We start from the raw sequence: 23074 nt of genomic DNA on the forward strand, positions 1-23074 counted from the left end.
TAATACAATTATAATAACAATGTAATAAGCAATGTAAATGTAATGAAATTACTGGCAAGAAACATACATCTTCCAACCCTAAAGTAAAATGATTATTGTCCATGACACTGTAGGTAAAATGCATCATAAAAATATAGGCCTGGACAAAGCATGATTTGCAAAGCAAACCTGTCTCCAGGGTATGAATCCAAATGATCTGTGGAATTGAGTTCTAATCCCACCCTATCACATGTTGACCTGATTTCAGAGAAACCTCTAATTTGTAGCGTATGATAGAAGGTAACAACATATTGCCACAATTATTAATATATTGATATTCTCACTACAGAGTAGTGTAAGGAAGGAAATTTGTTTTTTGAAAGGAAGGAAAGAAGCATTTTGCTTGGGAATAGGGTAAAGGATTCAACCCTTAAGTCTTATTGAGATCTTTAATATTCCCATTGTTATTTGATAATATCCAATGAAATACTAGGCCTGTATACATATGAAACTGGACAAAAAAAAGACACAACGGAAATTTCACTTGATATACATTTAATATGGTGGAACCATGGTTTAATGAGATGGCACACTTTCAACAACAAGATAACAGGAGAGTTTTGCACCACAGACATGGCCTTATACACTATTGTGTGTTACCATTCAGAGACAGACCATTTCATTGTCTTAAAATGACCTAGACAGGAGAACAGATGTCAAATGAGAGACCTCCATCTAACTTATGTGGGGGTAGGAGTTTCATACTGACTCCTGGCTATATGCTTTGTATACTCCTGGATACAGCTGTGGCTTTGCTACTACTGCAGTGTCCGTGCTTCCAAGGAGAAACGTTAAGCCAGTATAATTTGAGATAAGTTCAATACAGCTCATTTCTTAACTTTCTGGAGGTCGACTGAAGAATGATCTAGAATGCATACACATATGGCACATCTGACCTTTTAGAATTGCATTTAAAGTGACACTGAAAAACAGCACTTTCGTTTGTTCAACATAACACTCTTGTACCAGAATATCGACAATCCTGGATGAAGAAACCAAAGCAGATAAATGGTTTCCTGACCTTTAAGGTCAATAAAGTACAACTTAAAATTACAATAAAACACTAGACAATATCATGCATTTCCATTTTAAATATGACAAGCCACAAGATACTAGTTAATGAAATGTATGTCTACGCATTGTCCCACAAAACTTTTATGAGAGCATTTCTGCCTGACCTGTGAAGAGGCATGTTAACTACAATCCCCTGCCTCTGTACCAGTTCATCTGGAATTGTGTGTATTTGTTTGGAATAAAAGAGCCTTATTAAGCTGTTGTAGGGTGAGAGTGATACACTTTAATAGCACTCACACTCGACCCTGGTGCAAATGATATGGAATGCAACCAAGTGCAAGACAGAAAAAGTAACAAATGTACTTCAAGTTTGGAACCCTCTTATGACACACAATGGCTTATAGTCCTGAGGCATGTAATATGTACAGCAAATAAATATGATACAATACAATAATTATTTGGCATTGACTTTCAATTGAACAACATGTATCAAGATTGCACTAGCAGTCTCTCTACACAGGTTCTTGCTTTCCCATTGAGGACATCAACTTTGTTTTTAAACACACATAAAGAGGATGGAACCACAGTACAGGAACAAAGGGAAGAGGCTAAGACATAGAGCTAAGCACTGCAAGATAGAAGCATCTGAGTTAAAGGACTGTATTAGTCTCTCCTGGGGCTTGGACAGGGGTGGACCATGTGGCGAGAGATAGCTCAGGGATACATGCAGAGCAGGAATGTGGAATGGAGCTATTTTAAAGCCGCAAGTTCACTGTCTTACTGCTTGTGAGCACTTCCTCTTGACCCTGGGACAGAAATGCAACACCGCACCAACGAATGACACTTCTGGGACTTCAAGCACACATGAAAATCATCAACAGATGTTTAGGTTGTTGTTGTTGCACTGAGGATCATGCGGATTTAGTGCAACTGTTGTCACCTAGGCACATTTATGCTAGTAATCTCTTCTTTCTAGTGGAAACCTGACAGTGTTTTTGTGTGTATGTATGTGTGTGTGTGTGAGTGTGTGTGTGTGTGTGTGTGTGTGTGTCAGCACCAAAGAGGGCCACTCAACAGTTCTGTCTTTGCATGAGCATAGTGTGATGAGTTTGACTGAAGGGAAGCTCAGGGAGGTGAAGTGGTATGAAGAAGACGCCAAGGAGGAAAAGACTACCAGTTCCCCACCACACAACAGCGAGGTCACGGCATCAACCGCCGCAGTAACATCAGACCTTTGCAAAGCTGTGGGTCTCTTTCTCAATCCAGCGCAGGAATCTACTGACTCGGGTGTAAACGCCGGGATAGGTGGGGTCACCGCAGCCGTGACCCCAGGATATGACCCCCGTTAGCACCCAGCGACCCCCCTCGTCCTGACACACCAGTGGACCCCCGCTGTCTCCCTGGCAACTGTCCACTCGCCGCCGGTCTGACAGGCTGCCCGCACACAGCATTCGGCTGGTGAAGCGGTTTCCATAGCGCTTCTTACACTTCCAAGAGGGCAGTAGGGGAACCCAGGCCTGCAGAAGTGTACGAGAGTACTCGGAATCTAAAAGAGAGAAAGGGAGAGAGAGAGAGAGAGAGAGATGAAGACAAGGTATAAAAAGAGGCAGCAAAGTCATGGTGATTTAATATATCCTTAGATGAACATGTTGTTGGCAATGCTCTCCACTCATCAGAAACAGCTATTTCATAATTTGATATTCAATTTGTGTGAAATATTAATAAAACATTGACCTCTATGGGTAATTTAAATTATAAACTTAGTACTGGTTAAACCCAGTTCTTCAGAGGCAGATGTGGAATACTGAGCCTTTGAATGCTTTGGTCTGTCTTCCTCAGTACCTGTGATACCCCAGCCTGTGATGACGCAAGCCGCAGGCCTTTTGCCCTTTTTACTGCTCAGGGCGGGCAGGCAGGCAGCGTTGGTGTGGGGGTTGAAGGCCACGCAGGTCCCATCCGAGCCCTTGAGCTTGAGCAGGGCGATGTCGTACTCCCAGCCCTGGCTGTGGTACTTCCTGTGGATGACGATGCGCTCGGGGGTGAGGCTGCGCTCAAAGTCGTCTCGTTCCACTGTGTGATAGTCTCCCAGCCGCACCACGTAGCGGGACGGGTCAGTGCCGAACCTGGGAGAGAGATAGAGAGGAGAAAAAAAAAAAGAGACGTTCAATGTGAGAAAAAAGCCAAACTCCCAGAGAAAGAATAACACTGTGAGCGAAACCGAGCCAGGTCACCTCTGGTGGGGGTGGGGTGGTGACCTGCCAACACAAACACACTGGAGATAGGAGTGAGTAAAACAGACGGGTTAACAGACTCGGCACAGTAAGAGGCATGGAAAATCTCACCGTGCTGAGCATGAATGCACATGAAATTGACTGCAGCCGATTTGGCCAACCCTTCATGCTGGAGAGCTTGCTTGCAGCAGGATTTCATTCTGGCTTTGCGTCAATCTATCTGGCCAGATGTTCCGTATAGTTTTAAACAGCTCAATCAGGTGTGTTCCATTGAGGGGTAGAGCATTTCATATGATGATTTCAATATGATCTCGAACTGGAGCTATATTTCAACATAAGCATTCTAGTTGAAATAACAACTATTTTCATTCAGTCAATGAACAATAAAAAAAAAGTAAAACTTCCTTTCTGTCAGGACCATTTAGAGTTACGTTATGGAAAACAGTTGAAACAGCTAAGACCCCAGAACAGCTACAAATATATATTTTTTTACAGTGAGCATTTGGGTTTAGATGTTGGTGTTTCATTTCAAGGTACAATCAACCCTTCAGATCCAGTCCTATTTCTGGTCTAATTAGTCTCTAATTACTCAGACCAAGTCATAAACAGTTCCAGCCAACCGACCCATTGGTGTTGAGTTCAAATGTCAACAATTTCACTAGAATAGCAGACTTCATCTTGAATGCTTTGAACACTAATATTTATCGGTTCATAATTGACCACCAGATGTCTCCCCCGCACCTCTTGAAGCAGTGGGCTGCCGTGACCACCCAGCAGGAGTTGATGAGGGTGGCTCCACACAGGGGGTGAGTCCCTTTCGACTGCGACCTCAGCCACAGGGACACCTGCCATGGCCAATCCCCTCTGCAAAGATTAACACAATAGACTGCTCTTAATTCACTTGGTTAAGTTAATTTAACTTAATTTGCTTTTGTTCACTAAAGCCTTCTTTATTAAGTGAGACAATGTTAGTTGTGTGTTGGTATGGCTGTATAATGCTGCGCTGCACTTACCTGAGGGACTTGTCCCCTCCGATGATCCTCCTCCTCCGACGCTGCGTGTTTGGCCGAACGCCACAGACTGGCGCAGCCATGGCGCCGTCTCCCACAGGCTCAGTGGCATAGTCACAGATGACCCCAGCGTCCTCGCTGTGGCGACAGTCGTGGGCATCTTGCCCGTCAGCCTGGCACTCGCCCAGGGAGGACTCTTTGCCAGTGCACCTCACATTGTCCAGGTGGATGGGACCTTGGCCCTCCCCAAAATAGGCCATGGACCGTGCTTTGGACACCCCTCTAAAAGATAAGCGGGACACAAGGCAACATTTAATCCATAACCTTTAATGTAGCATTGTAAATGGCATAAAACCTTTTTTTGTGAAAAGAGTAATGATGTAAATTGGTGGGTCGATGCTGTGCATTAATTGTTGTTATTGCTTGTCGGAACTGGAATCTAATGAGTTAATCAGAGACTCCTAAACTCTCTAGTCAGAGAAATCAATATTCCGTCCGACAGGCTCCCTCTTTTGTTTTTCTCCTTTGATGTGTGCTGGCTGCACTGTGTGCACATGTGTGCCTGATCATTCCCACAGGATGTCTCCACACGCTAGCTGGAGGGAGGGGATGGAAACAGTGAGTCGGCAGCGGGCACGCTACTCACACGAAGCCCAGCTGCCGGCACACCACCGCGGCGCTGAAGTCATTCCAGCCGTCGTCGCACACGCTGCCCCACTGGCCGTTCAGGAACACCTCCACACGGCCCTCCTTCCTGCTCTCGCCTGCCACCAGCCTCACCAAGGGACCTGGGGAGTGGACCGGGGAGTGGACCAGGGGCACAGCACAGAGGACAGAGAGGGTTCACATTGTGCACTTTATCTCTTATACAGTACATATGAGGATCATGATTCAAAGACAGGAGGTGTATGAACATGTCAGCTCAACATGTCTTCGTCATGTCAAGTTGAATACTACTTTATTGATTTACATATTAAAACTACACCTCAAGACACTTTAGAGCTCTAAGCCCCCTACAGCAACAACTCAAAGCCTGGACCCCCCCATACACACACCCATACACACATACACGCACAGAGAGTGACTAAAAATCCCTCTTACAAGGAATGAACCCATAATCCAGCTCATAAAGTGCAGAGGTGATGTGATGTGTCTGCTCTTAACATAAATCAGCGCACTTAAAGGGGTATCTCTGCAGAGCTGGCAGATCTACAGACCTATTCTTGCTATGTCCTGATTTAAAATCTCTCTCTCTCTCTTTCTCTCTCTCTCTCTCGTGCCCTAAGTCACAGCCACATTGCTTATCTACCTGAGACAGGCGCTGTTGCTGGGATCTCGTTGGCCTCTCCTCCTCTGTCGCATCGGACTGCCACATCTTCGGAGTGTGAGCAGTCATGGCGCCCCCACTCGGTGTGGGCACAGTCCAGGAGCGAGGCCTCTGTGCCGGTGCAGCGCACCTCATCCAGATAGATCAGCCCGGAGCCCTCACCAAAAGTACTAATCGGCAACGACTCAGCTCGCCCTCTGGTGGTCAATAACAATATTATGATCTGCACTGAAGCGCCCACAATTCATATTGTATGATTTTACAGTTTGTAAAAGTCTCTATATACTTAATTCCATACAGAAAGCTTTGACTTCAAAGTAGCTCACATTCAGGGGTTGCACTTCTATCAAGACTAAGTATTAGGAATGCGTCTCTCCTCTACCAAATCTTCTAAAACACTATTTGAGGTCATATGGTGATGCGTTTGGACATCACAGCTGTGTTTCGTCAAAAGTGAATGAAAGTGAATGTACAGATATGTATAACCACAGCTGCCAGGAGGCCTACCTGAAGCCAAGCTGCCGGCACACCACCTGGGCGCTGAGGTCTGTCCAGCTGTCGTCACACACCGTGCCCCAGTCCCCGGAATGGTAGACCTCCAGACGTCCCTCCCAGGGACTGTCCCCCCCAACCAGCCTCACCACGCCATCTGAAAACCAGCAGCTTCCTTTCAGCTGTCATATCATGTAGGCCCACTTAAAAGCAGGTTATTTTAATCCCATGAACTTGATTAATGGCTTCGAGTTTGTTAGACTAGAAAGCATAGCATGTGTAGATTTGTGCATTTTCTCACTGTTCACACAGTTCTCACCTGTGTAGGGGTTGCAGGACACCCCGGCATCCTCCATGTGGTCGCAGTTGTGCCGACCCCAGCCTCCGTGAGGGCACTCCTCCAGGGACAGCTCATTTCCTGTGCACTGGACCCCATCTAAGTGGATGGGCCCGCTGCCCTGTCCGAAGTGGGCCCAGGTCCAAGCCTTTGCAACTCCTCTGTGTGAACACACACACACACACTAATAAAAACTCTAATAAAGTATCTCCAGCCTCAGACAGTACAGGAAAGCAAAAGTAAAACGCCTATTTGATTGAATACTTAATGGCATGCTATATATAGCCAGTGTGCCATACTTTTACTGTGAAGGCCATCAAGGCAATGAGATTTTGATGACTGGGGGAGACAGAAAATTAGAACAAGGCCAATGCAGGAATGAGTCACTGTGTGTACACACATTTGCCCAGAGCTATCACAATGTGTCCTTGTGCTGTGCCCTTCTCTCACGGCTTCACTCGTCAGGTTTTGAAATACTAGCCTTATGAGTGTACATGTGAACAGACTAGAGGCATCACCGGTTAATGAGCAGTATTTGCGTGTTAGTTAGAGAGTGGTGGTGGTGGGGGTCAGTGTATAATATTTTAGTCAGGGGCTGAGATTTTCAGTTTTCTGTTGGAGTTCCAGATTGACATTTACAGAGAAAGACAAACAGCTAGGGTCAGAGAGAGTGAGACAGAGAGAGAGAGAGAGAGAGAGAGAGAGAAAGAGATAGAGAGAGAGAGATAGAAAGAGAGAACATCCAAGCCTCTTCCCCCCTCCTGTGAGATGCACAAAGCTCCAGTGTTGAGAAAGGCCTGTGAGGTGGGCAAGTTTATACACAAAGCACATTCCGTGACTTCCCTCGCGCGTGCTGACCATCAATCATTCATGGATCTCATTTATCTATATTGATAAAGTTCACTCTCCATCAGCCTGGGGGAAGGATAAATAAAGCTTGTCCTCCTGGCGGCACAGCGTCAGCATACAGAGATGCGTCCAAGGCTGCGAGCTACTGCAGGAATGCTCAACATTTATGGGCCTGTGAGTTTCAACAGTAAATAATTGATGATGGTGGGTGTTTGTGTAACCACTCTCTGACAGGCCAGACCAGACACAGGAGACTTTCTTTAATAGTGCATCATTCAAAGTCTTATAACTGGCTGTGTAATACGATTAGTGTTTTAGTAGTGATAGTTTTAACTTAACCTGGGATATTATAAGCTGTGCAGAGAGAGAAGGATGGTGACACATACTCACCCAAGACCTAGGTGTCTGCACACCACCTCCGCGTCGATGTCGTCCCATTGGTCGTCGCAGATGGTGCCCCACCTTCCACCGTGGTACACTTCCACACGACCCTCAAAATCCTCAAGGCCTCCCACTAACCTCAAGGGGGCACCATTGCCTAAAAAAGGGAAAGAAATGGGTTACAAACTGTTGAGCAGTCAAAAAAGACGTTTATCAGAATTGTTTCTGCTTTTGAGGAACAGGACAAAACAGAGCAGAAAGAATGTTGCTAAATCCACAATAAAAAGGGAAGGAGGGGAGTTGCTGTCCAATTCCACAATAATAAAACATGGACACATTTGACAACAATATTAGTTTTACCGGCAAACACAAGATGACCAAAAATGTTATATCCCAGATCCTCCTCTGCTTCTGGGCAGTCAGCTGAGCCAGTCACCCGAGAACATAACAGTTATGTGAGCGATGCGTGTGGAGTAAGAAGAGGTCAGGAAGGCAGAGGGGAGAGAGGTGGGGGTGGCCAAAGAAGCGGTATAGATCACTTAGATGCAATTTCCAGTGTCTTCAAGGCGAAGGATGTGTTTTTAGCAATTGGGTGGGTAGGGGTGGGTGGTGGATGGATGTATGGTGAGACCCCCCCCCCACCCCACACCACGGTTGGACCTCAGATGTTTTTATAGCCCTCTCCCTCCTAATGTTTCTAACTGAATTATTCAGTGCACGCGCTAAATATACCCGCAGCGGACCGCTTCGACGGCCATTCACAGGGTGCAGCACACGCCACTCCTGCTGCTGCTGCTCTGGGCCGTTAGGAATTCTCTCTTAAGAACAGAGATTGTAAGGGCATGTGAGAGAGTGAGAGAGTGAGAGAGAGAGAGAGAGAGAGAGAGAGAGAGAGAGAGAGGGGGGATCGTGAGGACAATATGGAGGTCTAAAAAGGGTTGATTCCCCCTTTCTGGGTTCCTCAGTCTGAGTCTCTTGCAGTGTTCTGAAATTAGAGGAGCAGATAAATGCAGCTTGCGGATGGCACTTGTCCGAGCATTATCAGACATTTCATTTAAGAATAATTAATTGCCCCCCCCAGACTGTGTGTTCGAATGGAACTAGTAGTGGCCTGGCCAGAACTACTGGCACTACCAAGCCCTATGGTAATTCGAACACTGGTCTCTTGCCCAACTGGGCTGGGGAGGTATGTCATTGAAGTGCAGAGACAGGCGCAGCTGAAAAAAGAAACACGTCCCCCTGGGACTGAGGGGTGCCAGGGGGAGAAGAATGCTAGAGCGTTACAATGTACAGGACAGGTGTGGGAGGTCGCTGTCAAGTCGCTGTGAGGCGACATGACGGCATTGTCAACAATCCTTTTTTTTTTTATAATTCAAAACGGCGTGTTGGTGTTGGTGTGTGTGTGATGCGTGTTCATGCCCGTCAGCCCAGAGCAGCAATGGTATAGTAACAGTGCTAAATCTGTATGTTAACAAGACACAAGCAGACGCTAGTTGTGATGTAAGTCTGGTGGGCCCTAAGACCCTCAGCGTCCCTCCTAGTCTGGAGTCATGGAGATTGTGCTCCATATGCTGAGTGTGTGCTACAGCCCTACATCCTTACCTTCTGGCTCCACACACACAACCCCTGCTTCATTGCCATGGTTGCAATCCCCAGAGATAAACTTCCTGGTTCGACATTCCAGCAAGGAGTTTTCATTGCCATGGCAGCCAAGGCGCTCATAGTGGAAAAGTCCAGAACCAGGGCCAAAGTAAGAGTGCTGCAGTGCCGTGCCGATCTCTCTGTGGACAAGAGAGGACTTTAACCGCAACTTCTTTTTCCAGCTTACACAACTCTATGTCAATATTTAGATTGAGTCAGGGTCTCTAGACTGAATCTTGATTTGAGAATTCATACAGATTGACGATGTATGTAAATACTGCTCCATATTGACATTTTGCTGAGTAGCTCTTTTTATCTCATACCCAAGGTCGAGCTGTCTACAGATCACGCTGGCGTCTCTGTCCGTCCAGTGGGTATCACACACGGCCCCCCACTGCCCATTCAGGTACACCTCCAGCCGGCCACTCTTAGACAAACCTCCCACCAGTCTGGCTGAACCTGGATGGGGAAGCGGTAGAAAATGAGAATGAACAGACAGTGAGACAGAGAGAAGTGTGTGCGTTAAGGAGAGTCAGCAAGGACACCTGTCTCTCTCTGTCTCACACATACAGACACAGACGCATACACAGACACACACGCACACACACACACACACACACACACACACACACACACAGACACACACACACACACACACACACACAGACACACACACACAAAATCAAGGGCAGACAGCCAATAGTGCACACCAGAAATTCAACAAACTATGATTACTTTCAGGTAATAGCGGAGCAGACTGATTTGTGGCTTTGCGTCTTGCTGCAAAGTCATTAGCATACACAAATAAACAACGTAAATCATAAACACACAGATGAGACAGGCAAAAGCAGATGCATACGTGTATACACACACACACACACACACACACACACACACAAAGACACGCATTCAGATATACACACATACACACATGTAGAGCTATATAATCCATCAATCAGTCAACAGCTCCTCTTTAACAATGTGCTGCCTCAAAGCGAAAATGCTCAGGAGGCCGAGAGTGAGATGCTCAGAGCAAACACAGAGCAGATGCAGCCTAACACTCATCAACAGCACCTCTGCATACAGCCCATACAGCCAGGCGCTGACAGAGCAGCGCACAGAGAGCCAGACGCATGCGGCCACACAAAGTTAGCCAGTCCCACGGGGAGGCCTTGGCACAGACAAACACACACACACACACACACACACACACACACACACACAACTCTCTCTCTCTCACACACACACACAAACTCTCTCTCTCTCACACACTCACACACACACACACACACACACACACACACACACACACACACACACACGAACTCTCTCTCTCTCTCACACACACACACACAAACTCTCTCTCTCTCACACACACACACACACACACACACACACACACACACACACACACTCTGTCTCTCTCTCTCACTCTCACACATATACATAAGACCCTGTGACAGCAGCCCTTGATTGATGGCCGGAAAACACAGGGGGGATCAACTCTGGTGATAAATAGACTTTTAAAACACACAAACAGAAAAGACAGGTGACCTTGTCTTGGAGATCAGAGCCGGCTACCCATTAAGGTACACAGACACACAATGAACCGATGAGTTGGGACCCCCCTCGACGGGCTCTTACCCTGGTGACAGTCACAGTAAGCCCAGCCAATGGCTCCAGAACTCTGCCGGTAGAAGCACCAGGGATTTGACTCTCGGTCTGGGTTGCGGCAGTAGCTGTGGTCCCCCAGTCCTCTGCCAGGGTACTGCAGGACGTAGTCGGGAAACTCGGTCCACTTCAGGCAGGGGGAGCCAGAATCCGTCTGAGCTACAGAGCCATTGTAGTAGCCCAGCTCTGTGAAGCCATCAGAGCACGACAGCGGGGCTGAGAACATAGACATCAGTATACTGTCACTCTAAAGGTAATGAATGAATGGTAGACATCAGTCATCAGTCATTTACTGACATGCTCTGTCCTGAGTACAACCCATGGGGTGGTAGGACAAAGACACATGGATGGCATACTTTGACATGACTTGTGACATACTCAAAGGTAAACGACATTCACAGTATGAACCATGAGGGTTTTTTTTTTTTTACAAAAGTTCTTCAAAAGATATGTGGCACAGGAGGGAAAATGGGCAAACTGTGAATTAATATAAACAGTGTTATCAAAGTTATGAGCGTGTGTTTAGCTCTGTAGACCTCAAGCCATTCAAAAATATTTACCTCTCTCTCTCCCTCCCTGTCTCTCTCCCTGTCTCTCTCTCTCTCTCCCAACTATCTGGCATTAAGAATGGGAATGATGAGGAGACAGTGGAGCCACCAGACAGCTCAGCCATACAGATGAGTCTAAGCTGCACTGCAGGAGTGAGGGATTGGATGAGGATCAGATCTGCTGAGTCACAGCAGGTAAATCCAACAACAACTCCAAAACCTGGCTTTCCTGAATGGCGTCTGCATGGATAAGCCAACCTGAATGTGAAAAAGAAGCACTTAGTGCAAAGAACGTGTCTTAGTGTGTGTGTGTGTGTGACCGAGATTTGTATGTGCAAGAGTGGGAGACTGAAAGTGCTTGAGTAAAGTTTGAGTTTGATGTTTTCAATTAAACGAGACATACCTAGGGTGCCTCGAAGAAAAGAACGGATATTGCCTCTAAACCCCTGAATAATCTGAAGCATACAAATACCTCTTCAGAAGCCATAACCCCCGCCGTTCAGCAAAGCTGCGGGTAAACATGCCTGCCTGTAATGCTTTTAACGTCACCAATCCCATCCATAAGCCACAACGTGGCCCTGCATCGTTAAAAAGGCAGTGTTTAAGACCCCGAGAGGCTGCATTCCTGGGAGCTAGTCGAGGCTATTTCCCCGCCGTCTCCTGCCAGAGCCAAGACGTACTGCTCAACATGTGCTGCACGTCTGGGCTTTATTGCAAGCCGGCAGACGTCGGCACGGCCGAGAGGAAGTCTGGGCCCGGGGCCACAATCTAAAGTGAAGGTTAAAAAAGAATCGCAGGACCTCTTGTCAAAAGACAACGCTCCAAAGTGCCCGATGGTAGGAAATGAGATGAGAGCGAGCCTCATCAGTTACACAGATTGCATTTTGGGGGGGGGGAGCATATGACAAGAGCAGCACTGAGGTTGGACATAAGGGGAATCAGGAGGATGTGCCCAGAACTGCCACACTGTTCTGGGTGTATAAAACACAATCTCATAAATGTCATCTGGGATGAGAAGCAAAAATGTGCCAGGCTGAGATAAGAACTAATTTGCGATCAGTATCAAGGTAACTGCTGAACATGTTCACGTATAATTTGATGAATCTTTAAACCAGATTGCAGATGATTTTGGAAGGGGTCCAGCATAGTCCTTCTGGGTCTGAGACCAGTTCCAGGGTCAGCTGCTATGGATAGGAACTTTGGCTTTGACTGCTTGTGGTTTGTGTTTTTCATGTCTCACATACAACTGAATTTTGGCAGGAGAGAGCACATTGGATAAAACCGTCTTCCAAATGAAGTCATGTAATGTAAAATGTAAATGCATACTGATAAAGCATGGGGAGCAAAGTGCTAACTTCCTTCAATCAGCTCCAAGGCTAGTGTGAAAACCTTGAGGAGAGTGGGAGAAAGTGGATATGCTTACTTAGGAAAATCACCCAACTGCCCCACCACAACCACCACCCTCCCAGCCCTTAGATTCTCGAACGCCGAAGGCTTACCGACTCTCATGAGATCCCTGAGGTGAGACCGAGCAAACATTCACACCTGTGAGCTTTCACTCACAAATATACACCCATGTGGGCAATCATCTTGGCCCCACCGTGCCTGTGCTTGTTCATGGCTTGCCTCTCTGTTTTAATGCAGGGCTTAGAGGGTTGGCTAGGACTGGGCTCCACTTCAGACACCACAGAAGTGACTGGTGCAAAACAGGAGAGCTGGTTGTCGTTGTCCGTTGGAGAGCTTGGAACGCTCAGAGAGCGTTTCCAAGAAGCGGTGTATCTGAGCAGAGGAGTCTGCGTTATTGCAGCCTGCCGCTTCCACTACAAGCAAACTGACAGATTTTTGATTGGCTGCCAGAGAGTGACTCACGGGAAGAAAAGTAGACTGTATATTTTCTCCTTTGAGAAGGTCGAGCTTGAGTTTCATACGAAATTAAGCAGTTTCATCATCCTCCAAGTCTACGTCTAAGCTGTACACTCTACCTGCCCTTAGCAACAACAACAAAAAAGGTGCAGCGGTGGACGACAGAAAACATGACTGATCTTGAAAATTGATGGAGGTATGCGGATGCATTCAGCACTAATATGTTCTTTAAGCCCTCTGAGACAAACTGCCACGAAACATCTAAAACAGGGTTGTGTGCCATTTCTTTTCGATCACACCTATTAACTTAGCTTGGAATGGGCTTTCCATAATCTATTCCCCTTACGCCCCGCAGGAGGTTTTCACCGAGGCATAATAAATATTTCATAAAGTTCATGTTGCACTTTCAGCCACATGAGAATGCCAGCCGGAAGCAAGCTATTAATGTCATTACTGGCCACTCTGTAAACATAGATATAGTCTTGACTGGCAATCTGCACATTACACATTCGCAAAACAAAGACCTCCATGCACCCTCTGGGACTGGAGCGGAAGATATAGATTGTAGCTGGGCTAGGAGTTTGGATTTCATGCATCAAATAAAGTAAAGGTTTTAAATTGATTAGACCTCTGACATTTTCCTTTCCTCTCCATTCCGTCAAAGAAAAAACAATGCACAATCCATGTCCATATCTTTTACAACTCACTGTTGCCCTTTCATAAATGAGCTTATCGTCCATGCTGCAATCTGGCCTGCAGCAAAGTCCACAACAAGAAGCAATTTACTGAAACACTATCGGGGTGGAAATCCTAACCTTGACTCCCATGGCACAGCATTAGAAGAACCACAATAAAGATTGCATTGGGCCTGTGCTGATGGACAGAGTCTTCGTGATGAAGGCCATCAGTGTGTGTACCATGGACCTCATGCAGCACAACATCGTAAGTAGCCTCTTTCTGATCAGGACAACCCTGAACAAGAATGAGGCGACGGGGACGGAATCTTCTTGTCTCCTTGTCTAAGCACGAACTGGAAGTGCGAGACAGAGCGTGAGGCTGAGGGGGTCAGTGAGGTGAGCACTGGAGCCTCCAGATTAAGGGGTGTCAGTACTGGGAAGACCTGCCTAAGCTTGGCAAGCAAAGCAGGAACGGCGCTGGGTTTAGACTGTATCATATAACCTGATGCATGAAATTATGGAAATTGTTATGCCTCAGTGAATATCTCACTGAAAATGATTGTGCAAAACAACAGATCAGATTACACCCAAAAGTCATGTTTATGGTTCATTTTTCACGAATACAACAACCATGTGCTCTGTTGCGACAGTTTTACAGCCTCTGTTTCATAGCTGTGGGACAGAAGCGATATTTGTGTTTGGAAGAAAAGGCTGCTTTAATCTCTGAAGTTGTCTCACTCTAAATGCCAAGTGCTCGTAGAGGTCTTGGCTAAGGATCCAGTGTTTATCACACAAGGCATAAATAAATGCCTCTATGCAGTGGCTGTTACCTTGCACCAGAGCAAAATGGTTTCACCTAATGCAAACTCCCGAAAGTCTTGTTCTGATTACCAGTGTCAACAACCACTTCAAAAGAGTTGATAATACAGCCACTGTTTTAACAGGGGCTTAAAAGCTGTGAAGGTGAGAGGGTCATGAAAACAGTGGAATTAAAAGTCTGTGTGATGTCTAAAGCACTTAGATAACATCATACAAAATGCACTCACCTGAAATATGTACAATATTTAAGTTGCCATCTGGGGGGGACACCTATGGAGAATAATATACCAGTTGGGAAAATAAATCAGATAAGGGAGATGAATCAGCTTTCAATATTCAAACTGAAAAATAATCATTTATTCTCAATTGGACACCCTGTTGCATACATAATTAGCTCTGCTAGTGACACTTAGTGCTCTTGCAGCATAGGCGAGATTAGAGCAGGTGACATTCCAACACATTCTTTTTCAGATGACCTGTAATCTCTCACACCCCAGGACATTTGACTGGCTAATCTAAAGCATGGCAGTGCGGGCACGCACACGCTGCACACAAAACGGGGTGTGATGACGTGTGGTTCGGTGGTGTCAGCTGTGTTCTATTCTAGCAGTCAATCTTGCTGCAGGACCGAGGGCCTGGGGCGTCCCTCGGGTTAACGACAGGAAAAATGCCAGTTTACGATGTGGTAGCCAGGGAGCTTTAATGCTAAAATGTAAAAAAAAACAACATCAAAGACTGCCTTCATGACCACTAGCTAATTTCCAGCAACTACTGTTGTGAATGCAGGAAACTGCGTCTGTGCTCACTCAATTTATCTCAACTTTGGCTGTTTATCAATTATGGGAATTACCGCTCCAGACCAAAGTACAGTCTAAATAATGTGACAGTTTCAATAACACAACACTATTCTGATGAAGTATTGTTAGATATTCCACTGTCAAAAAAAGCACAGTCATGCTTTGCTTTTCAAGGTCCAACTGTAGCACTTATTCCAGCCTGCGCTAAAGTCAAGTCATTACTTCAGCAGGAGTGCCAAGTAGGCTACTGTTGTGAGCACTGGACATGCCCAAAAACAGTCAGACTCTATCTTGCTGCCGGTTGACTATATTAACCAGAAACTAAACTATAACCTCGAACAATTAACATTATGATGTTGAGTGGGCATGTCAGGTGCGTGGCACCGTAATAAAGCATGCATGACTGCGAAACATTAACAATAAATCCATTTTAGGCATCTGTAGAAAGTTTCAATGAGTGCTGGCATATATAATAGACATATGCCACATACATGTTTACCTAACTGAAAGTAACAAAATAGGTCAATATGCTTTCATTTTAAGGAAGAATTTCATGTTATAGCAACATCTGCGCAACCATAATGTGATTTGACAACTCCCACACGCACGGTTGGCTAAACGGCTACTGTTTTAATTTCAATCAAATTTTAGCTTTTACACCTTAAAGTGACACTGCCTTTCAATGTAGTGGGCTAATATAGGCTACGGTACATGAATTATCCACCCAATAGGATATTGAATTTCTTATTATCTGGAAGTAAACTCAACTGATAGAACAGAGACACTGTAGCCTAAACAATAAAACCCACCTCTGTTGAGACGAACAATGCGCTGTAATATACAAGTAATCCCAGGAATAGCTGTCGACATGTCCCGATGTCCATCCTGGAGTTCTCAGGTTCTCCACTTCTCCATCATAGCTTCCCAGATTCTCCTTGTGTCCACTTTTAAGAATGGGACCGTTTTCTCTTCACAGTGTGGACAGCAACGTCACTTTGCTTAGCGTCCCAAACTGATAAGATGAACACAAGAGCCAGACGCGTCCTTCTTTTTTCTATGTTGAATTAGTATTCTAAACTCAGGAACAGCACAGCACACCCATGGGTGGTTGAGACACTTTCCCTCCGAGACTAAATATCCTCCTCACTCGCAAGGAAGTGACAGGGAAAGAACGGCTACAATTGAACCTTGCGCGAGCTGCCCTCCTCCCCGCGTAGCCCATACGTCTAGCCTATATGACAGGACTAACGCTCTCAGAATAGATTATAACTATGTTGACTAGTAGGCTATGGAAAACATTGTGCAGATACAATAAAAGTGTTTTTGTTTTGTTATTTCGGACAAAGCAGAAGTTATAAACTCAGGAACATTTAAGCGATGCTGCTAAATGCATTCTGGCACAAAAAGGTCCTATACGTGGGGTTAGTTTTACATGCTAAATTGATAGTAGCCTACGCGTGAAAGTGGATTATTAGGGCGTTTGTTGAAGTAATGTCAGTGTGTTTAAGGCGTAGTATAATTGATTTTGATAAGAGACAAGGCGCACCTGCACGGCACGCATGCATGCATTGTGGAGTCCTCAACCCTGGCGAAAGAATTTGCAAAATATGCTTAAACTGCGTCTTTCGATCGGAGATAATGATACCATTGATGTTAACATTCAATGACTCACCAAGTAGCCTACTTCAATCAAAAATACGATACACTTTCATATCTTATAAAAGCATAACGCGATAACACTTTCTCACGGTTTAAAAATCGGTTTGTTTTTCTTATGTTTCTGCCTCTAAGGGAAATACCCAAGAGAACTCCTATGAGGTTTAGCTGGGATAAAATCTGCTAAAAAGGAAAGGGGTCAAAATTCGAAAGTTGGCAACAAGGGAGAAATGCCCTTGATTTAGGCTACATGTTTTTTTATACAGTTGATAAGTTGACGGTTTGGCACGTTGTATTGAAACAGTTGTGTATTTTCTTAAGTTTAAAATCTCGGTATTATCGGGCATCAAAAGACTTTGAACAAATGAGAGGAGAGGCATTTGTCTAATCGGCCCTTCAAAGGATTGGCATGATGGCGGGTTGGCATCTGACCCATGGTCTTTCCACATAAGCACATTCATATTTGACACTGACATACTTGACAAGACACAGCAAGAATCAGAAAAAAGTCATGCATTCAACTCAAAGAATGTGATAGTTTTGTAAAAGAAAGAAACATATTTACATTATGTATAATCTACATTTAAATATGGTTAAATAAATTACACTTCCAGTTTGTTCGCAACTAACCTTAATACCCGTTACTGAACATCATGTGCAAGCAACCCTATCTGTTTCTACAATACTGCACTTTTGCACTAGTTGGTTTGACGGATAATTAGGCACCCATTTTGATTTGTCCAGACAGCATTTCCTTCGAAGTCTGGAGACACAGATGAAGGATGATAAGAGGAAGGAAGACATAGTTGGAAAGAAAGCTGTATCATTTAAGTTAACTCGTGTGCAACATCATTTCAACTTTTTTTTTGTTTACGACTGACTACAGAAATGCAAAGAGTGAAGTTCTATCAAAATAGAAAAAGAGGTCTAGGTCTAGTATGTACATTGACTATTACACATTTATGGAAACTAATGGAGATACCTTGAGATATGTACTCATCAATGCACAGAACTACACAGCCCTAGACTGCAGATATCATTCCTTGAAGTTTAGACCACATGACAGGGCCCAAGCTTCCTGGAATGTGATGCTATGCTGAAGTTTTCTCAATAAAGGAATGCGTAGAGACTGTGTAATTGCTTTTAACCCGCTGTCTGTAGGAACAAATTCAGAATCAGATAGACTGAGCATGGTTGCTGGAGAAACATAAATAAAACTCATAATTAGGGCCCATTAGGCTGAACCATTAGCCCTGATATAAAGAGAGACTCCCAGGGGGTCATTTCAGAGCATGATTAAAAGTATACAAACAACAAATCAAAATCCATAGTGTGTCTTTGGCTAGTGATGGTTTGCATAGCGGGCTGACTGGAAGAGAATCATAGAGTGAATTTATTTGAACGGTTTAATGTGATCTATTGCAGTTCATTCGATACAGTAATCATCCAGAGTGCATCAAAGGCTGGTGTAGGCACCTCAAATGCACCCCTGGCCCGCACTGGCTGCTGATGTTGTGACAAATGACACTTGGCCAACCTTGTCTTTCTTCTTCCTTCACAGAAATGAATCTCCAATTGATTCAGTACATCTCTGGACCTAAACATCCAGTCTCTTAGTAAAGGGCCACGTCCAGTCCTGTTGTGCGACTTTACAATTCACTGCTCCAAGAAGTCTTTGAGTCCAAGAGATACCCCATTTTCATCGGCTCAGATGAAGGGTCTAGTATTAGTATTCGTTTTTAATACTGGGGAATCGCCTTAGCAGAGTATTGGCTTGCTTGGGAACAAGTCGTCCTCCTTGGCTGGCCTGATGAGCTGCTTTTGACTTTGCTGCCTCTATCTACAACATGTCAGAAAAAGTATGGTTAATTTGGGCATTTAAAAGAACTGACATATTCTTCTGTGATATCATGAACCTATGGAGAGCATAAGGAACATATGCTGTAAACTAGTCTAACACACACACACACACAGTCAGACAGACCGACAGACCAACACACACACAGCTTTGCTTTGCTATTTATATAATGGAATGAGATGTCTACAAACATGATGTGACAAATTGGTGATTATTAAAAGCCTGCTGCTGAAGCCTGGGTGTGCCCTGTTAGTCACAGTTTAACCCAGGAAGGGAGCGAAAGCAAAACACTCATATTCTCAGCGGACATGGAGGGCTCTACCAGCACGGGAAAAACGGAAAAGAAAAGCAAAACACATGCAGAAGAGCCAACAGGAAACAACATGGTAAAAGGGCAGAGCATGCTTTGGTATGATTACTCCCTGGTCAGGAAAATAGCACAGAAAATTACTTTACTCCCTTCTTAGTAATTACCCTTTCCGTCACCCCCAAACAAAGTCTGTGAGGAAGTTAGGGGGAAAACCCCTCTAGCCTAATTTAGTGGCAGATAATTGAAGGGTTACATGACAAGCTTCCTTCTTACAATGAGCACTAGAACATGACTAAATACTGTACCTGAGCTTTCTCCACACACTTATAAAAGGTGGTGATTGCACTGGAGCACAGTGTATTATTGAATTCATTCTTCTTCCAACAAGCCATCAGCAGGGACATCTCTGTGATGCAAGTGGCCTCTAAAAAAGACAGCATATCGTGAACATTGAGGCAGACTGACTAAAACAACAACAAAAACACTAAATAATTAATTTCATTTACATAAAACCTGTCTGGCAGGCACCCAAGGAGCTTTACAGACAATAATACATTAACAAACAAGCTTTTAAAACAATAAGAAAAGAAAGATTAAAAAATAAGTAAAGAAACAAGGCTGCAGATCTCAAGGGAAGACTGTTCCGAAGTCTAGGGAACAAAACTGCAAAGTGACCTTTACATTTCAGTTTGGAAATACACAGTAGTTAGACCTGGATTAAGCGAGGTGTAAAATCTCTGAAATATTATCAGATGCTAGGCAATGCAGTGCTTTGAATGCAATCATTAGAACCTGATTCTAGCGAGCACTGGTCAAAAGCCTGGCTCTGCTTCGAGTGACGCGCATGCTGCCCAGACAGTTCAAAAATGGTCTACCTTCATCATGTAAAACGTTCTTACATATTCCCTTCCTAAATGACTAAATATGCATACTCATACTCCTAAATATGCATAGTGTAACAAACCTGCACGCTGCAACCCATCTACAGAGAAATGTACAGCTAAGTTAAATGTTACCTTAGATAAAGTTAGCTAACAACACAAGACAGGCAACATTGTGGATACGTCTCTGATGTAAACAAAGAAACAAACATTATTTTCAAACCAAAATTATAATTATATAATTAATTATAACTAAGAAATTTGTTTTCAACATATCACAACTGATGCAAAACTAGGCTATCACGTTTGACTAGTTGAGCACTGCTGACTAAAGCTAGCTAATGAGCTAAAGAGGTTGCAGAGTCCCTTTGGTCACAGTGGAAGATAGCTATTACAGTTAACTTTATGGTTTCGACATTGTGACACACGATCATAGCGAAATTATCATTTCAGCATTTCATCTCACATGTCTTGTCTTACCCCCTCTTCGCATTTTGCGATTAGCCACTTCGTCCTTGAGGACGAGAGGCTTGTTTGGCTTTAGAACAGGCTTTCCATTCGTTCGACTTAATAGCTGATTAACCTTCTCTTCGAGTGCAGTTACACTTTTAGACGCCATGCTAATGGGTGGTCTATAATTTAAATAATATTCAATGTGCCTCCAGCTGTCTATTGTACCACTTTTACTTCAACAGTGTAGCTAGCCGTGACGACGAGTTGTTTCCTAACACATGCAGGTCGCCGCCATGTTGATCCGTAAAGTGTCACAACCGTCGTAAATCGAAAAAAAAAAACTAAAAACGGTTGCTAAAGTTACAGTCATACGACAACGCAGTATTGCCGTCAACTTTGGCCAAGGTATGGAGACACGGTTGATTAATGTGGTAACTTACAAGACTCAAAATGTTTTCTATGTGTATATCACGACGTTTAGCCTACTTTTACCTGCAGCTTTCCATGTTTGTGTGTGTGTGTGTGTGTGTGTGGCACACGCACGCACACACACACACACTTGCAGTTGGTAAAAAAATGTCAACTTATTAGGCTAAATGAAATGACTCAGACTTTCCAGTGGAAAGATAGCTTGCTCATAAAATGCAATACTGTTGATCAGCATGCTGGGATTTTAGAGAGAGAGTATGAGAAGCCAAAACAAACACAGCTGTAGCTATTTGGTAGTAAGATGGTATTATCCAAAGACTCCTTAAACCCTGCAACATTCTTAATCCTCCCATTACTGCACTGTAGGCCTAAGCACCTTAAAATGTCCAAAACAGACCACACAATCTAATATTACTTTTGAGAAAAAATACCATATAGGCAGGCCTAACCCTATCTATCTATCTACCTTAGTCAACAACAAGAATGTAAACAAACTTTTCTGTTTTGCCTAAGGACTTCTATTATAGGCTACACTATGCAGTAGTATAGTGTAGGATTCAGTTATTATTGGACAGATTGGAACGATTCTTCTTTACAGTAGAGCTGCAGGTGAAAGTACCCAGATAACAAGCCGAAGTTGGCCCAACGTTGGTAATGGTTGGCAACGTGTCCCCGACGACCAAAATGACGTTGGCCCATTGTTGGCAAGTGACGTAAAGCCAATGTCTGTGACGCAGTTGAGCCAACGTTGGGACAACCTCTGCTTGCTATCTGGGTAGCCTACAGGCCTAAATAATAATGAACAAAACCTGCAACTTATGCATGTTACAAAAAAAACTAAATGTAACATTGCATTTCAAGACATAGCATAATTATTTAAACCTTGTGAATAAATTCAGTGGCTGTCTCTCATGGATAGGGCAGAGTAGTAGCCTTGTGGTAGATTACAGTATAAATCAATCTGATCACTCATCAGATGATGTCGATAGATAGATAGATAAATAGATAGATAGATAGATAGATACTTTATTGATCCCCGGGGGAAATATCCTGTATCCAGTGGCATGCGGTTTTAAAGCATGGCACAGGTGTTTGGATCTAGGTTTCATGTGGGTGTGAGTTACTGAACCCTCTGATCCCAAACTCACATCTGAACTCCCGCTGCATCCTAGCAGTACTCTTGGCTTCATGTAGGTGAAGGTTGTGCTGGTTGTGAGGGTATCGAGCAGGACAAGTTTCGACTCCTGAGAAGTCACTTAATTTGATATTTATAACCTAATTTGCCTCTGTTATGGTTTGATTGCTCCATGTGCGTCCTATTTTCCTTAGCATATTGTTCCACATGAGGTTCCACACCAGCTACCTGCATTCCAGCTAGCTGCTGGGCCTGTTCTGGTATTCAGTTTGTGCCTCTGCTTGTTCATAGCTTGAGGTATAGACACACTAAACTGTATCACTGACAGAGATAGTGTATGAGGGTTTGCATATTTGGTGCCTCAGGACAAAAAAAGCGTAGGAGGTTAAACCAAGCATGTGGAGACAAATTTGTTCTCTAGTCATGGATGTTTTTTTTTAATCTGTGGTGATATGGCAATAGAAATTCATCTGTAAACAGGATTGCAGGTATGACACATTTCATAATATATCATATAATGCTGACAGTCTTCTGTCTTTTTCGGTTCATGTGTCGTGTAACCCAGGTAACCTCTCCAGCACATAGACAATGAGATTAATATATAAAAGTCTTTATGTGAAAGGTAGTCATTACCAAGTTTCTGCATGAACTGCACT

General features: G+C 44.3%; 2 protein-coding genes across 2 annotated transcripts; both read right to left on the reverse strand.

Moving 5' to 3' along the window:
- Window positions 1-517: 517 nt before the first annotated feature.
- Window positions 518-16839, reverse strand: si:ch211-51a6.2 (neurotrypsin). The gene is made up of 14 exons (XM_048269639.1): window positions 16506-16839; window positions 15127-15169; window positions 10966-11208; window positions 9645-9780; window positions 9283-9461; window positions 7690-7837; window positions 6433-6611; window positions 6129-6270; window positions 5604-5818; window positions 4941-5082; window positions 4298-4576; window positions 4026-4148; window positions 2896-3176; window positions 518-2599 (listed from the first exon to the last, which is right to left on the reverse strand). The coding sequence occupies exons 1-14, from the start codon at window positions 16578-16580 to the stop codon at window positions 2280-2282; spliced, it is 2505 nt and encodes an 834-aa protein (XP_048125596.1). The 5' UTR covers window positions 16581-16839; the 3' UTR covers window positions 518-2279.
- Window positions 16840-18722: 1883 nt separating this feature from the next.
- chchd1 (coiled-coil-helix-coiled-coil-helix domain containing 1) lies at window positions 18723-21154 on the reverse strand. Its single transcript, XM_048269846.1, has 3 exons — window positions 20882-21154; window positions 19826-19944; window positions 18723-19192 (listed from the first exon to the last, which is right to left on the reverse strand). Exons 1-3 carry the CDS (start codon window positions 21018-21020, stop codon window positions 19079-19081), a joined length of 372 nt encoding a protein of 123 aa, XP_048125803.1. The 5' UTR covers window positions 21021-21154; the 3' UTR covers window positions 18723-19078.
- Between the last annotated feature and the right edge of the window lie 1920 nt (window positions 21155-23074).

Source organism: Alosa alosa, chromosome 18 (genome assembly GCF_017589495.1).
Source record: "Alosa alosa isolate M-15738 ecotype Scorff River chromosome 18, AALO_Geno_1.1, whole genome shotgun sequence".
Classification (NCBI taxonomy): domain Eukaryota; kingdom Metazoa; phylum Chordata; class Actinopteri; order Clupeiformes; family Clupeidae; genus Alosa; species Alosa alosa.